The 17,240-nt window shown below is 37.2% G+C and overlaps 2 protein-coding genes across 2 annotated transcripts in view; one reads left to right on the top strand and one right to left on the bottom strand.

The window, feature by feature from the left end:
- ACAD11 (acyl-CoA dehydrogenase family member 11) overlaps nt 1-17,240 on the bottom strand; it is a 109,526-nt gene that overhangs the window by 39,257 nt on the left and 53,029 nt on the right. The gene's annotated exons all lie outside the window — the stretch shown is intronic.
- On the top strand, nt 11,080-16,417 carry ACKR4 (atypical chemokine receptor 4). Its single transcript, XM_077865161.1, has 2 exons — nt 11,080-11,320; nt 14,548-16,417. The coding sequence occupies exon 2, from the start codon at nt 14,557-14,559 to the stop codon at nt 15,607-15,609; it is 1,053 nt and encodes a 350-aa protein (XP_077721287.1). The 5' UTR covers nt 11,080-11,320; nt 14,548-14,556; the 3' UTR covers nt 15,610-16,417.

Raw genomic sequence — 17,240 nt, 5'->3', positions numbered from 1 at the left:
TTAATCACATCCTTCAACACTTCCCAAATTAATTTCAGTTTCCCACATTATCTACAAAGATGCTTTCTGTAACATTATTTGTAATACCAAAACACTAGAAATACTCTGCAGGTCCTATAGTAGCTGAGTGGGAACACAAATTATGACCCACACAACAAAATATTACTTAGCTACAAAAACGACATTTGTAGTGAATTTGGAGTAACATAAAAATGCTAAGTAAAAAACTCATATACAATATGAATATGTAATATGGACACTAAAGAGAAATAATGAGATTATCCAAATGTTCAATACATATCTCAATATCAATGATATTTTCAGTGATAATACAGTATATAGTTTAGTCAGATTGCTTTCCAAACATCTATCACTGAGCAAAATGGCACTACAAGAGAAATGAGTATGGAGAGAGAGATTCTTCAGGAATGAGGGACATTGCTATGGTAAGGCAGGTAAGGATGAGAGACAATTTATGGTGAGCAGCCATTAGGAATCATAAAGACTCTCTTCTTAGGGATATGAGAAATAGGAGACAAGTACCAAAAATGGGGGTGGGGGGAGACATTAAAGGAACAAGTAAGCAAAGGCAAATTGTTGATATGGGGACTTAAGGCAAATGATGCGTTGCTTAAGGCAAATGACGCCTTCCCCTAATCTCCAAACTATATGATTGTCTTTCATGTCTTGGCAAGTCTACCCTATCAATACCAGCTCCTCTAGTTCTGTCTAGGGAGAAGGAAAATATAGGAAAAGCCAAGCAATAAACTAGTTTCACTTATTTCATAGGGTATATGCTACCAGAAGAGGCTTGATCCTGAGATCCTTTATGCCCCAGGGGCTGGGTATTTGTGTAAGTTAGCAAAAAATGATGTGTGAATTTGAAATATGTAAAGATTCTAGCATTATACTGATTTACAAGAAGAGAATCCTATTTACAAGGAAGCGTGTGATTGGGGTAAAAAACAAAGGAAAAGGCCACTTTTTTTTCTTTTTTTTTCTTTTTTTATTTTAGGGCAGCCCGGGTGGCTCAGCAGTTTACTGCCGCCTTCAGCCCAGAGTGTAGTCCTGGAGACCCAGGAACAAGTCCTGCGTTGGGCTCCCTGCATGGAAGCTGCTTCTCCCTCTGCCTGTGTTGCTGCCTCTCTCTCTCTGTGTCTCTCATGAATGAATAAATAAAATATTTAAATAATAAAAAAATTTAAAAAACAAAGATTTTATTTATTCCTGAGAGACACACACAGAGAGAGAGAGAGAGAGAGGCAAAGACATAGGCAGAGGGAGAAGCAGGCTCCTTATGGGGAGCCTGATGCAGGACTCGATCATGGGACCCCAGGATCACACCCTGAGCTGAAGACAGATCACGCCCTGAGCTGAAGACACTCAACCATTGAGCCACCCAGCCATCCCTTACATACCCTTTAAAAAATACCAAGATTCTATAATAGATGACACCATGGAATAACAAAGATGTGTAAGAAGAGATCGTATGATAAAGTGGAAATAGCATAAGACAGAAGATCTAGATTTAAAATTCCAGCTCCATTGCTAAACTTGTGAGTCTGGAGGATAAGTTAAACTCTGATTGATGGAAAAAAAAAAAAAAAACTCTGATTGACGGGCTGAATTGTTCGTTCGTTCATTCATTCATTCATTCATTCATGTATTTAATGATTATTCAGTAAACTGGTACCATAAATAAGGCACACAGCTAAATGTTGAAGATATAGCAGGATACATGATTGCTATGGAAGACAGAAAATTTTACTAAGTACTAACTGCAGAGTGAGATAGTACTATAGGAGTAAAGCGTACATACATCTGACTTAATCTAAAAGGGTTAAGGAAGGCTTCCTGAATTAAGTAACATTAAGGTCAGACCTGAATCTGAATCCCAAATAAGAGTTAGGGAGCTAAATTGGAGTGGGAAGAGTATTCTAGATGGGAGTAATAGCACTAAACAAAGGCCACAAGTCAGTATTGTATCTATATGTAATATAGATGAAGAGATTATAGAGAGATTATAGAGATTACAGATGAAGAGATGAAGAGATTATAGAATTGTTAATTATGGAGGCTGCAGTTATAGAGGAGTCATTAAAGAAGTATAGCATCAAGGAAAGTAAAATGGATAATCAGAAGGGGAAGTATGGTTATTTATTCAAAATATTGACTATATGCCAGACACTATTCTAGGCACTTGGGGTGTATCAGTGAAGAAAGCAAATAAAAGTCCCCGTTCTAATGAAGCTTATATTCTAATACAGGGAGAGACAACAGCAAACATAAGACAAATGATACAGTACATTAGCAGAGGATAAGTACTATGGGTAAGGTGTACTGGAATACAGGCAAGTGAGGGGTATTTTAAATAGCATCAGGGATTGCCTCAGTGAGGCGTGGAGGTGACTGGACAAAACCTTGAGAGATGAGGGAGTGAGACTTGCAAATATTAAGAGGAAGCACATTCCAGACAGACAGAAGAGCCAGTACAAAAGCCCTAAGAAGGAATGTGCTTGGTACATTCCAAGACAGCAAGGAAGTTGGTGTGGCAGACCAAATAAGCAAAATGTAAACTAGTCAGAAATAAGGTGAGAGAGGCAATGAGGGATGGAAGCAGACCATGCAGAATTTTGTAGGCCTCAGAATTTAGGGGAGGGCTACTTGTTCACTTCATACTGCTCTAGTGTATGTAGGATCAAGAAAAAGAAGTAAGAGAGTAGGCTTGGGAAGATGGCAGAGTAGGGGGATCACTGTCCCAAGTTTACAATAGATACCAATCACATCTGAGTAAATAAACTGGAGAACTATCTGAAGACTAGCAGAACAAACTCCACAACTAACTGTAGAAAAGAAGCCACGCTGAAGAGGTTAGAAAGAATAGAAAAGGTGGTTGGGGGAGTTGCCTGCAGGATGGAAGGAATTGCAGGTGCAGAGAGGGGAAAGCATCATGGGGCCCATACAGGGAAAACAAATTCCCATATTATCTGGCCTTGAAGACTGGAGGGGCTGAATTCCATGCATCTGTATAACTCGTGGGACTTAGAGTTGAACTTTATAAGTCAGCTGACTCAGCACTGGGCAAATGGAGAGGGGAGTGATAGCTGGGCACCCATCCCTAAAGAGAGAATAGGCTGCAGAGAGGCAACATAGAAGTGACAGTTTGTACAATGGGAGGGAGATCTGTTTACACTGACTTTGGAGTGTGTCCGGGGACTTCTCTGGGAACAAAGGAGTTCATGGGTACCATTTCCCTTCTCCCTACTCCCCCTCCTAAACACAGAGCCACTTGCGGGAGATGGGTGTTGTGCAGTCACTTGCTGCCTAACCTGCTAGCAATGCACTAGCACTGTTCTCCCAGAAGACTTGCCTAGTCCAAGCCTCCTGGGTTCAGCACAAATTTTGTTAATGCCTCTGCATTTCAGAGGGCCCAGCCTAGGACTGGTAGCTCAGAACAAATCTTGCTAACACCACCGTCCTGTCCCCAAGCTCTTCTGTAGCCATGCCCCCTCAGAACCAGGCTTCGTGGGTGTCACTAACATCACAGAGAACAAGCACAACCCACAACAGGCAGAGATTCAGTGCAGATGTGTGGACTGAAAGGAAAAGCAACTCAGACACAACAGCAGGATGCAAACAACACACACAGAAGACTCTTGTGAAGTGCCAGCTTCTGGTGAACAGGGGGATCCCTGTGCTGTAGGGCACTACAGGACCTTTTTTTTCATAAAACCATGACTTTCATTAGCAGAAGACATAGCTGACTTTCCTAACAAACAGAAACAGACACAAAGAAATAGACAAAAATGAGGAGATAAAAAATATGTCCCAAATGAACGAATAACATAAAATCACAGCAAGAGATCTAAGTGAAGCAGAAATAAGGGCCTGATAAAGAATTTAAAGTAATAATAATAAAGATACTTATTGGACTCCAGAAAAAGATGAAGGACATTAGCAAAACCATTGAGAAAGAGAGAAAAACTAACATATCAGAGATGAAAAAAACTCGAGAAAAACTTATTAGAGACAAAAAAACTCAATGATGAAATTAAAAATACAATATACGAAATAAATAGTAGGCTATAGAAAGCAGAGGAATGTATCAGTGACCTGGAGGACATTGTAATGGAAAGCAACCAAGCTGAAAAGTGACAGACCAACAAATACTGCATAATGAGAACAGAATTAAAGAACTCAGTGACTCCATCAAGCATAATAATGTTCATATTATAGGGATCCCAGAAGAGAGAGAAAGGGAGGCAGAAAATGTATTTGAAGAAATAAGAGGAAAAATTTGAGAAGGGAAACACAGATCCAGATTCAGGAGGCACAGAGATGCCCCCAACAAATTCAACCCAAGGAGGTCCACACCAAGACACACAATAATTAAAATGGCAAAAAAAAAAAAAAAAAAAAAAAAAAAAGAGTGATAAAGAATTTTAAAGGTGGCAAGAAAAAAAAAGATAGTTTTATACAAAGGAAACCTCTAAGGCTATTAGTTGATTTTTTTTAGTAGAAACTTTGCAGGACAGAAGAAAGTGGCATGATGTGTGAAAGGGGAAAATCTGTAGTCAAAAATATTCTATCCAGGGGCGCCTAGGTGGCTCAGGCAGTTAAGTGTCTGTCTTTGGCTCAGGTCATGATCTCGAGGTCCTGGGATTGAGCCCTGCATTGGGCTCCTGTTCAGCAGGGAGTCCGCTTCTCCCTCTGCTCCTCCCCGTTTATGCTCTGTCTCTGTCTCTCTCTCAAATAAATAAATAAAATCTTAAAAAAAAAAAAAAAGAATATCTAGCAAAGCTATCATTTAGAATACAAGGAAAGATAAAGAGTTTCCCAAAGTTAGAAGAATTCATGACCATTAAACCAGCTCTACAAGAAATATTAAGGGAGACTGAGTGGAAAACCAAAATCATAAAGAAGAGTTAAAAAAATAGGAAGCACAAAAGCGAATAAAGAAATCCCCCCCAAATACATACATGTGTGTATATGTGTGTGTATCTGTAAAAATCAGTCAAGAAGCACAAAATAAAAGCATATAAAATAAGATGACAAATATCTGAAGCATGGAAGGAAGAGAAGTAAAGAATGAATTCAAAATTAAGTGACCATCAGCTTAATATAGACTGCTATGTGAATAAAGTGTTACATATAAACCAAATGGTTAACTATAAGTCAGAAAACAGAAATAGATACGAAAAAATAAAGTGTGAGGAATCCAAATGTATCACTAAATAAAATCAGCAAACCAAGAAATAGAGAAAGAGAAGAAAGGATCAGAATAAAACTGCAAAAACAACCACAAAACAAGTAACAAAACTTGTTAATTACATATATATAATTACTTTGAGTGTAAATGGAGTAAATAGTCCAGTCAAAAGACATAGGGTGACAGAATGGATAAAAAACAAGACACAACCACATGCTGCCTAGAAGAGACTCATTTCAGATCTAAAGACACCTAGCAGATTGAAAGTGAAGGGATAGGGCAGACTGGGTGGCTCAGTGGTTTAGCGCTGCCTTCAGTCCAGGGCCTGATCCTGGGGACCCGGAATCGAGTCCGTCAGGCTCCCTACATGGAGGCGGCTTTTCCCTCTGCCTGTGTCTCTGCATGCAGCCCCCTCTCTGTCTCTCATGAATAAATAAATAAAATCTTAAAAAAAAAAAGTGAAGGGCCAGAGAAACATCTTTCATGAAAATGGATGCCAAATGAAAGCCAGAGTAGCAATATTTCTATTGGACAAAACAGGCTTTAGAACAAAATGTGTAAAAAGAGACAAAGAAGGACATTATATAATAATAAAGGAGACACTCCAACAAGAGGATATAACATTAATAAATATATATGTACTCAACATGGGAGCACCCAGATACATAAATAACAGACGAACCAATCAATAGTAATATAATAACAGCAGGTGACTTTAACACCTCACTTATATCAATGGATAGATCATCCAAATAGAAAATCAACAAGGAAACACTGGCTTTGAATGCCACACTGGACCAGAAGGATTTAGCAGATATATTCAGAACATTTGGAACTAAAGCAACTGAATATACATTCTTTCCAAGTGCACATGGAATATTCTCTAGGATAAATCACATATTAGTGCACAAAACTAGCTTCAACAAACTCAAAAAGATTGAAGTCATACCATTCATCTTTTCTTATCACAGCGGTATGAAGCTAGAAGCTGGGCACATCGGTGGGTCAGTGGTTGAGCATCTGCCTTCAGCTGAGGTTGTGATCCCAGGGTTCTGAGATCGAGTCCCACATCAGGCTCCCATAGGAAGCCTGCTTCTCCCTCTGCCTATATCTCTGTCTTTCTCTGTGTGCCTCTCATGAATACATAAATAAAATCTTAAAAAAACAAAAAACAAAAACCAACTAGAAGCCAACCACAAAAAAAAAAAAAAAATCTGCATGGAAGTTAAATAACATGCTACTACACAATGAATGTGGCAACCAAGAAATCAAAGAAGAAATAAAGTACACAGAAACAAGCAAAAATGAAAATACAAGAGTCCAAAACATTTGGGATGTAGCAAAAACAGTTCTAGGAGATAATATAATAGCAATACAGGTCTACCTCAAGAGCAAGAAAAATCTCAAATAACCTAACCGTAACACCTAAAGGAGTCAGAAAAAGAACAAACAAAATCCAAAACGAGCAGAAGGAAGGAAATAATAATCTAATCTTTAGATTAGAGCAGAAATATATGATATATAAACTAAAAAATAATAGATCAATGAAACCAGGAGCTGGTTCTTCCCTTCTCCTTCTCCTTCCCCTTCCCCTTCCCCTCCTCCCTCCCTCCCTCCCTCCCTCCCTCCCTCCCTTTCTTTATAAGATTTTATTACTTATTTGGGATGCCTGGGTGGCTCAACGGTTGAGCATCTGCCTTCGGCTCAGGGTATGATCCTGGAGTCCGAGGATCGAGTCCCACATCAGGCTCCCTATTAGGAGACTGCTTCTGCCTCTGCCTGGGTCTCTGCCTCTCTCTCTCTATGTCTCTCATGAATAGATAAATAAAATCTTAAAAAAAAATAGAAGAAGGAAAACTTTCAAAATCATTTTATAAGACCAATATCACCCTGATACCAAAACCCAACAAAGTCACCACACAAAAAAAGAGAACTATGGCCCATATCTCTGATGAATATAGATGCAAAAAACTTCAAAAAAATATTAGTAAACCAAATCAAACAACACATTAAAAAAATCATTCACCATAAGCAAGTGGCATTTCCGGATGCAAGGATGGCTCAATATTCATAAAATAATTGCTGTGATATAACACATCAATAAGAGGAAGGATAAAAACCATATGATCATTTCAATAGATGCAGAAAAAGCATTTGACAAAGTACATCCATTTGTGATAAAAACCCTCAAAGTAGGTTTAGAGGTAACACACCTCAACATATTAAAGGCCGTATATGGAAAAACCCACAGTGAACATCATACACAATAGTGAAAAACTGACAGCTTTTCCCCTACGGCCAAGCTTGTTCTTAGGATATCCACCCTCACCACTTTTATTCAACATAGTACTAGAAGTCCTAGCCATAGCAATCAGACAACAAGAAGAAATAAAAGGCATTCAAATTGGTCAGGAAGAAGTAAAACTCTCACTATTTGCAGATGATATGACATTATTTATAGAAAACCCTAAAGCCCCCACCAAAAAACGACTAGAAGTGATAAATGAATTCAGTAAAGTTTCAGGATACAAAACCACTGTGCTGAAATCTGTGGCATTTGTATACACTAATAATGAAGCAGCAGAAAGAAAACAATCTCATTTACAATTGAATCAAAAATAATAAGATACCTGGGAATAAACCTAACCAAAAAGGTGAAAGACTTGTGCTCCAAAAACTCTAAGACATTGATGAAAGAAACTGAGGGTGATACAAAGAAATGGAAAAACATTCTATGCTCATGGACTGGCAGAACAAATGTTGTTAAATGTCTATACTACTAAAAGCAATCTATAGGTTTTACGCAACCTGTATCAAAATACCAAGAGCATTTTTCACAGAACTAGAACAAACAATCCTGAGATGTATATGGAGCCACAAAAGACCCCGAATACCCGAATAGCTAGAGTAACCTCAAAAAAGGAAAGCAGAGCTGGAGGCATCACAATTCCAGACCTCAAGTTACATTACAAAGCTGTAGTCATCAAAACAGCATGGTACTGGCACAAAAGTAGAGACACAGACCAATGGAACAGAACAGAAAACCCAGCAATAAACCCATAATATATGGTCAATTAGTCTTCAACAAAGCAGGAAAGAATATCCAATGGTAAAAGACCATCTCTTCAACAAATGGTGCTAGGAAAACTTGACAGCTATATGCAAAAGAATGAAACTAGATCACTTTCTTATATCATACACAAAAATAAACTCAAAATGAATTATTAAAGACCTAAATGTGAGACCTGAAACCATAAAAATCCTAGAAGAGAACACAGGCTGTAACTTATTTGACATTAACTGTAGCAACTTCTTTCTAAATCTGTCTCTTGAGGCAAGGGGAAAAAAAGCAAAAATAAACTATTGGGACTACATCAAACTAAAAAGCTTCTGCATAATGAAGAAAACAATAAAAGAATACAAAATCACTAATGGGATACATGTACCCATCTGTTTATAGCAGCATTATTTATAATAGCCAAGATATGGAAGGAGCCCAAGTGTCCATCAGCTGATGAATGGATAAAGACACACACACACAAAGACACACACACACACACACACACAGGAATATTATTCAGCCATAAAGAAGAATGAAATCTTGCCATGTGCAATGACATGAAAGGAGCTAGACAGTATAATAGTAAGTGAAATAAGTCAGAGAAAGACAAATGAGTGAAATAAGATTTCACTCATATGTGGCATTTAAGAAACGAATGAGCAAAGAGAAAAAAGAGAGGGAGAGGTAAATCAAGAAAAAAATCTTAATTACAGAGAACAAATTGATGGTTACTACAGGGGAGGTTAGTAGGGGATGAGTGAAATAGGTGATGGGGATTAAGGAGCGCACTTGCTGCCGTAAGCACCAGGTGATGTATGGAATTGATGAATCACTATATTGTATGCCTGAAATATAACACTATATGTTAATTATACTGAAATTAAAAAAAATAAAAATAAACGCACCATACATTTTTGGAGGAAATTACATCAAATAGATATGTTCATGAGGACAAAAATTGTAGGAGTATCATAAACAGCAAGTTCACCTGCATGTGAAGTACATTTCTTTGCTTCTCATGGAAAACATATTACAAAATTACAAAACTGAAGAAGTGATTTAAAGTATGCAACTAGGAGCTTATGGGAAGATGTTGTTCAAGGGGCAGAAGGTTTTAGCTATGCAAGATAAATAAGTTCTAGAGAGCTAATGTACAACCACATGACTACAGTTAACAGCTTGAAATTTGCTAGGAGAGTTGATCTTAAGTTTCTCACCACACATACATAACTATGTGAGGTGATGGATAATGTTAGTTGCCTTGATTGGGGTGAATATTTCACAATGTATAAACATATATCAAATTATCAAGTTTTACATCTTAAACATAAACAATTTTTAATTGTCACTATACCTCAGTAGAGTTGGAAGAAAAGGATGTACAGCTAAAAATGCTGGAAAAACAGTACTACTGTTGAGGTATGTCAGGCAGTTTATCGAAATGTTTTGTTGAAGTTTTGGTGTTTGTTGGTCTCTTAAGTTTTATAGCTTGTTGTGATGCATTTCTCATTTTAAAGAAATATTTTTGTACAAAAAAAAACAAAAACAAAAACAAAAAAAACAACCAAGAGGTAAGAGGGTAAGAGAAGGGGAAAGACCAGATAGTCTAGAGAGACAGGGATAACATTAAGTGTAGCATCTGTCAGAAGGCATCAGAGACCAATGATCAGCCATGGTAAGAGATGCATCCCTTCCCCGGCCAAGTCAGCAGCCCAGGAAGAGCGCCCTGGGTGTGCTGCTAGTCTAAGTGGGTGCAGGATAGATAGCACTATTCCACACTTGGAATAGTGTGAAGAGCCCACCAAGAGATTATTTATTGCTCATCTCTTAGCAACTTTGCTTTCAGTGACTTCACACATTGAATATTTTAAGTTGCCCGTGGTGGGAGTATCTACACCTTGGAAAATGAAAAACACCATAAATCCACGCACCTTTTTTTTTTTTTTTGGTGAGTTGGCTTAGCTACATGCAAAGGACCCTTCCTCAAAGAATGGTGAATAACAAGGAGGAGAAGCTGGCAGTATTCTCAGACTTAAATTGTGGGAAGATGAAGGAAAAGGAAGACGAAGGTCCAGTCAGTGACTTAGAGTCTCTTTTCAGTGAATCTACAAGAAATTTTGATCAACTGCCGGGAGAAAAATTGGCTTGGGTCTGAAATAAGCTCTCCAAGTGGAGACTGAGCCTAGCTTTGCATGAGAAAAGAAATAAAGGGAATTGTTATACAAATACATGGAGAGTTCAGTTCAAATCAGAAGGGCTAAATCTGCATGAATCCCTTCTCTAATTTTTGTTTGTTTGGAAGCAAGGAAAAAACAATGTCCCCAGACTGAAGGACTTTGAAGGTTTCTATGCTGGTCTTTGAGAAAAAAAAAAAAAAAAAAAAAGAAAGAAAGGTTATAAGAGGGCAAGATAGTTTAAAGTCATGGGGAAAGGCATACTCTGGGGTCAACGACAGGGAAAAAATATAGAAAAACCAAGAGTAGTCTAATAGCTTAAGTAAAATATTAAATGATATGGCACAAAAAATATTGTTCTACAAATGCCTAATTATCATTCAGAATTTAGTCTGTGATAATTAAAGATAATTTCTTTTTAAAAAGAGAACTTTCTGAGTCAAAGTCCTTTTTCTTTTCTTTCTTAGACAAAATAACTTTTGAGAGTATTTCTCTAGATCCTACCTACAAGTGCTCATTAGCTGCCTTGATGCTCTCTAGAGTATATTTTTTTGGTTTGGCCTTTGGTTCCTCAGCTGCAAGCACTTTCTTGTTCCTTTCTTCTAAGTGGAAACTTTGAAAGGTCCGTAGTTTTTGAAACAAGATAGAATTTCTTCAAATTTGTACCCTAAGACACCTTGGAACTTGCATAGGACTTCACAGCATGGTGATACAAAAAATAAAAGATCAAGTGCTCACAAGGTTAAATTTCAGGAAAGCCCTCTTGGATGCAAGACAAAGGCGGGGTATAAAACGAAAACAAAAGTAGCCTGAGTTAAAGAGGTCATTTGATTTTACTCTGCACTCAAGACTGCTCCTCTCTGCACACTGAAACAGGTTGGTTTTTTCTTTTTCTCATTCTAACTTGGATAAGATTGTTTTTTAAAGCCCAAAGACTTTGTATGTTTACCTATGTAGAGGGAATCTTGATGCACAAAAGTCTAAATGTTAACATGCAAAAAAGAGCTATATAAAAACAGCTATGTACTTTAATCTTAAAAATCTGAATACAGCAAGAAGAAAATATTTTATTATTTCTGGTATTATTTTAATCCCATTACTTGCCTATGAAACTTTGTCAATGAGAAACTAGGTTTTGCTATACCATTTTTTCTGCTTTGTTTTACAAATGCTATTTTTTTATTCTTGTCGTAATTATAAAGACATCTAAAATGTGTTCCTATATATCTGCCAGAAGGATCATTTCTGCAAATAATTTCCATTCTTGTCCTATTTACCCACATTTTTAGTAAGATTCTTATTTAAAAATATACTTCCTTAATATCTTATATTATTTGGGCATATTATTCCTTATCATCAGGTTCTCATTTGAGATGAATGAGAAAGAAAGAACAAAGTTCATACTGGGTTAATAATTAACACATAAGAAAATGATGACCAGAACGGTCTTCCAGATTGGAACTTTTCAAAAAAACTTAAGTATAAACGTAGTCATTTTAAGCTGTTGGCACCTGGTTTTTACATAATGAAAGCAGTTCTTCCAGGACTTTCTTATCAAGGCGCCTTCTTTGCTTTATTCATCCAAAAAGAGTAAGAATATATTTTTGGAAATGTACCATAAGATGACACACTGCTTTGAAAATAATATTTTCATTAATGATGATGTAAGAATGTCAGAGCTTCTTCCAAGGATAAAAATAACCAAACGGAGACAGAAAAGCTAAGGAAAAGGAAAAATAAAACTCAGCAGTATAAAACACTGAAAGTCATTTTTATATACATTTTAAAACTTGTGAATTCTGTGCAAGTTCATCTTAATAATGAACCAAAATGGTACAATAACTAATGATGAGACAAGAAGATTCCTGCCATATCATCTATCCATTCTAGACTAGTAGCTCTACCTGTTTGTAAAACCTTAAGTTTGACAAGTATTTACTGAGCACCTAGTATATACCAGTCACTCTATAAGGTAGTAGTTATAAATCCAACAGGTCATACTCTTAGGAAACTAAGAAACCCATCTTTTCCACAGGATGGGGTCAATTCTCTGAGAATGAACGTGGGTATGTATGTAGATATTGGATCGGGAAAGTCTTCTGGGGAGGCGATGGCCAAGTTAATTGAGGAGGAATTGGCCCTTTAAGGGAAGGGCAGGAAATAGTCTATCAGATGAAGGAACAGAATGAGTAATGATGTAGACACGTGCTGCAGCATAGCATGTGCCAACAAACTGCTTGCAAATGAGTACTATAACTGTCTGGGGCATGTAGTAGAGAGATGTAGCACAGCGTGGGTGCATAGTAGAGGGATGTAGCAGGAACCATGGGTAGGATCACATTATGGAGGGAGCCTTGGGCAATCCAGCCTAAGGAGCCTGGATTGTAGCTTTCAGGTGAAGAAATGGTCTTTCAGGTAAGGAATTAAGCAGAAGAGTGACAGATTGACATTTCAGAGACACAGAACTCTGTTGGCAATAAGAAAAATGATTTTGGCAAAGAGGTGGTAAAGAGGAATAAGAATAGCAAATACCAGTTGGGAAGGTACTGTAGTAGGTAAGAAACCCTGGTGGTTGAATTGTGCAGATGTGTCAAAGAGGGCAAATTAAGAGGAAGAGGCAGATTCACAATCTGTTTGGAAGGTAAAAATCAAAATTTAGGAGCTGACTGGAAATTAGAGATGAAGGTGAGGGAAGTCAAGGATAGTGTAGGCTTAAGGCTTAGCTAACTGGGGGAATGATGCTACTGAATGGTAGCATGCATTCAGCATGTGTGACAGGTTTTGAAGGGAAGTTAACTAGAGGAGATTTTGTTTTATAAAGGCCATCTAGTGAAAGTAAGAATAGGGGCAGGTTGGGTGGCTCAGCGGTTTAGCGCTTTTTATCTTTAAAAAAATAAATAAAAATAAAAATAAATTTATTTTAAAATAACAAATAAATTACCTCAGTGTTTATTCTTACTTTTTTTTAAAAAAAATTTTATTTATTTATTCATGAGAGACATAGAGAGAGAGAGAGGCAGAGACACAGGCAGAGGTGAAACAGGCTCCATGCAGGGAGCTCAATGTGGGACTCCATCCTGGGACTCCAGGACCACGCCCAGGGCTTAAGGCAGCGCTAAACTGCTGAGTCACCGGGGCTACCCATGAATTTATTTTTAAAAATAAGTTTATAAATAATAAAATAATAAAAATAAATTTCTTTTAGATAAATAAAATAATCTTTTAATTTACTCTTGATATACTGCATAAGAACCAAAAAGTTGGGGATCCCTGGGTGGCGCAGCGGTTTGGCGCCTGCCTTTGGCCCAGGGCGCGATCCTGGAGACCCCGGATCGAATCCCACATCGGGCTCCCTGCATGGAGCCTGCTTCTCCCTCTGCCTATGTCTCTGCCTCTCTCTCTCTCTGTGACTATCATGAATAAATAAATAAAAAAATAAAAAAATAAAGAAAAAAGAACCAAAAAGTTGTATATGTAAAAAATAGAATTTTTATTCCTTTTGTTGAAATCTGACTAACTTTTCATATTTTAAAAACTATTTTTACATAAAAATCATTACTTTGATTTAGGATTTAATGTTTAGGAAAATTCCTCAGGGTATTATTTTTATCTTTCTTGTGTAAATCCCAGCTCCTGCACATAGACTTGAAAAAACAAAGGATGAAGAACTAATCTTAGGGATGTATTCCAATGTGGCCTCCACTGAAGAGTTCTAAATTTAAAAAAGCAGCAGATTCAGCCACACCTAGGTTATGGCAACAATCTCTCTAGTAAAAGAACAAAACATATGCTAGATTAAAAAGTGCTTCCTTTTACGGGGCGTCTGAGTGGTTTAGGTGGTTAAGCATCTGCCTTCGGCTCAGGTCATAATCCTGTAGTCCAGGGATGGGGCCCCACGTGAAGCCCCACTTTGGGCTCCCTACTTGGTAGGGAGTCTACTTCTCCCTCTGCCCCTCATCCTGCTCATACACTCTCTCTCTCTCATAAATAAATAAATAAATGGATGAATGAGTGAATGAATGAATGAATGAATTCTTTAGAAAAAAAGTGCTTCCTTTTAAGCAATATTAAAATGAATATTCTGTATTCTTTTTGACATTTAGAGTGGAGCCATGGCTTTGGAACACAACCAGTCAACAGATTACTATTATGAGGAAAATGAAGTGAATGGCACTCATGACTACAGTCAGTATGAAGTGATCTGTATAAAAGAAGAAGTCAGAAAATTTGCAAAAGTTTTCCTGCCTGCCTTCTTCACAATAGCTTTCATCACTGGAATTGCAGGCAATTCCATAGTAGTGGCAATTTATGCCTATTACAAGAAGCAGAGAACCAAAACAGATGTGTATATCTTGAATTTGGCAGTGGCAGATCTACTCCTTCTATTCACTCTGCCTTTTTGGGCAGTGAATGCAGTTCATGGATGGGTTTTAGGGAGAATCATGTGCAAAGTCACTTCAGCCTTGTACACGGTCAACTTTGTGTCTGGAATGCAGTTTCTGGCTTGTATCAGCATAGACCGATACTGGGCAGTAACTAAAGCCCCAAGTCAGTCAGGAGTGGGGAGAACATGCTGGCTTGTCTGTTTCTGTGTCTGGATGACTGCCATCTTGCTGAGTATACCTCAGCTGGTTTTTTATACGGTAAATCACAAGGCCAGGTGCCTTCCCATCTTTCCATATTACCTAGGAACTTCGGTGAAAGCATCAATTCAAATGCTGGAAATCTGCATCGGATTTGTAATACCCTTTCTTATCATGGGAGTGTGCTATTTTGTCACAGCAAGGACCCTCATCAGGATGCCCGACATTAAAAAATCCCGACCCCTCAAAGTTCTGCTCACAGTGGTTATAGTTTTCATGGTCACTCAGCTGCCTTATAACATTGTCAGGCTCTGCCAAGTCATAGACATCATCTACTCCCTCATCACTGACTGCGACATGAGCAAACGCATGGATGTTGCCATCCAAATTACAGAGAGCATTGCACTTTTTCACAGCTGCCTCAACCCAATCCTCTATGTTTTCATGGGAGCCTCTTTTAAAAACTACATTATCAAAGTTGCTAAGAAATATGGGTCCTGGAGAAGACAAAGACGAAATGTGGAAGAGATTCCTTTTGATTCAGAAGATCCCACAGAGCCAACTAGTACTTTTAGCATTTAAATGTAAAACTGCTGTCTCCTGCTTCGATACACATGAATGATGCTTCTCCTTCAGATAAAACATCTGCTTTATTGTGAAACTTAAATCTCAAACACTGTGGTGCCAATTTACAGCAATCAAGAGGTGGGGGAGGATGGGGCAAATGTAGCAGCCAGGAAGAAGAGGAAATGAAATAATAAATGTGCAAAACATGAACTTAAAATTAACAATACAGGAAAATAGTATTAACAGGCATAAATAATAAAGACACCATTCTGTGAATTAGACCATCTGAAACAGATTAATAAAAAGACATATTAAGGAGCATTTCTGATTTTAAATGATTTAAATTTTAATGTAAGAATAATTTTACTGCATGATTTCAGTAATTGAATAACTACACACAAAGTTTAATCCTTTTTTCCTGTTTCTTAGTTTATAAGTGATTTCCAAAGAGCCCAGAAAGAATAACAATTGAACAATCAAAAAATACATAAAAAGCTTTACTGGTCCTTTTAATACATCCCTAGTAAATTTCATTTTTTTTTCTTTTTATCCCTGATAAATTTCTGAACACATAATTTGCTTCCATGTTGTTAATTTTCTTTAGTAATAAACTGGCTATCCTGTTAGAAGCAATCTTTGATAATCATATTTACTCTAGGTGCCAATTTTGCAATTTCCTAAAGGGCTCATCATTTATGTGAATCTATTACTGAGAGTTGACTAAATACATTTCTTATGTATAGATTCTGATTTTTTGCTTAAGCACTTGTATTTTTAAGCAATAAAAATATGTGACACAATAAACAATTTTTAATAACATGTACATCTTATCTCTTTAAATATAATTATTTATAAATTATTAGAGTTCATTTAATATATCCCTACTGAACTTTAATTTTAATAGGTATTACAATGATCAATAGTGTGCACTAATATGAATTTTCTGTCACAAACTATAAAAAACTGTGAACTATAAAACTGAAGAGAAAAAAATGTTTTCTGTTTTTTTTTTTAATTTTTTAAATTTATTTATGATAGTCACACACAGAGAGAGAGAGAGGCAGAGACATAGGCAGAGGGAGAAGCAGGCTCCATGCACCGGGAGCCTGACGTGGGATTCGATCCCGGGTCTCCAGGATCACGCCCTGGGCCAAAGGCAGGCACTAAACCGCTGCGCCACCCAGGGATCCCTGTTTTCTGCTCTTAAAAGAAATATTGCCTAATCAAGATATGCTATCTTAAAATTACTTTTCTTTTTTTTTTTTTTATTTTTTTATTTTTTTTTATATTTTATTAAAATTACTTTTCTTGAGATGCCTGTGTGGCACTGCTGGTTGAGCCTCTGGCTCTTGGTTTTGGCTCAAGTCATGATCTTGGGGTTCTGAGATCAATCCCCACGTTGGGCTCTGCACTCAGCATGGAGTCTGCTTAGAGTTTCTTTCCCTTTCTCCTTTTCCCCTCCCTGCTCCCACCCCTACACTCTTTCCCTCTCTCCTAAATAAATATTTAAAAAGAAATAAAAATTACTTTTCTTTTTTATCAAATATTTCTAAATTTGAATATGCTTTCAAAGGTAGAATTTAAAGAACTATGATCATGAAACTAATAACTACATATTCTAACATAGTAGCTGGGACAAAGGATGG

This window comes from Canis aureus, chromosome 22 (assembly GCF_053574225.1).
Source record: "Canis aureus isolate CA01 chromosome 22, VMU_Caureus_v.1.0, whole genome shotgun sequence".
NCBI lineage: Eukaryota > Metazoa > Chordata > Mammalia > Carnivora > Canidae > Canis > Canis aureus.
The sequence above is the reverse complement of the archived record's forward strand: the minus strand, read 5'-3'. Positions and strand labels throughout refer to the sequence as shown.

Excerpts from the sequence above, each read along its gene's own strand:
- ACKR4 (XM_077865161.1), top strand. The coding sequence starts at position 14,557 with ATGGCTTTGGAACACAACCAGTCAACAGATTACTATTATGAGGAAAAT.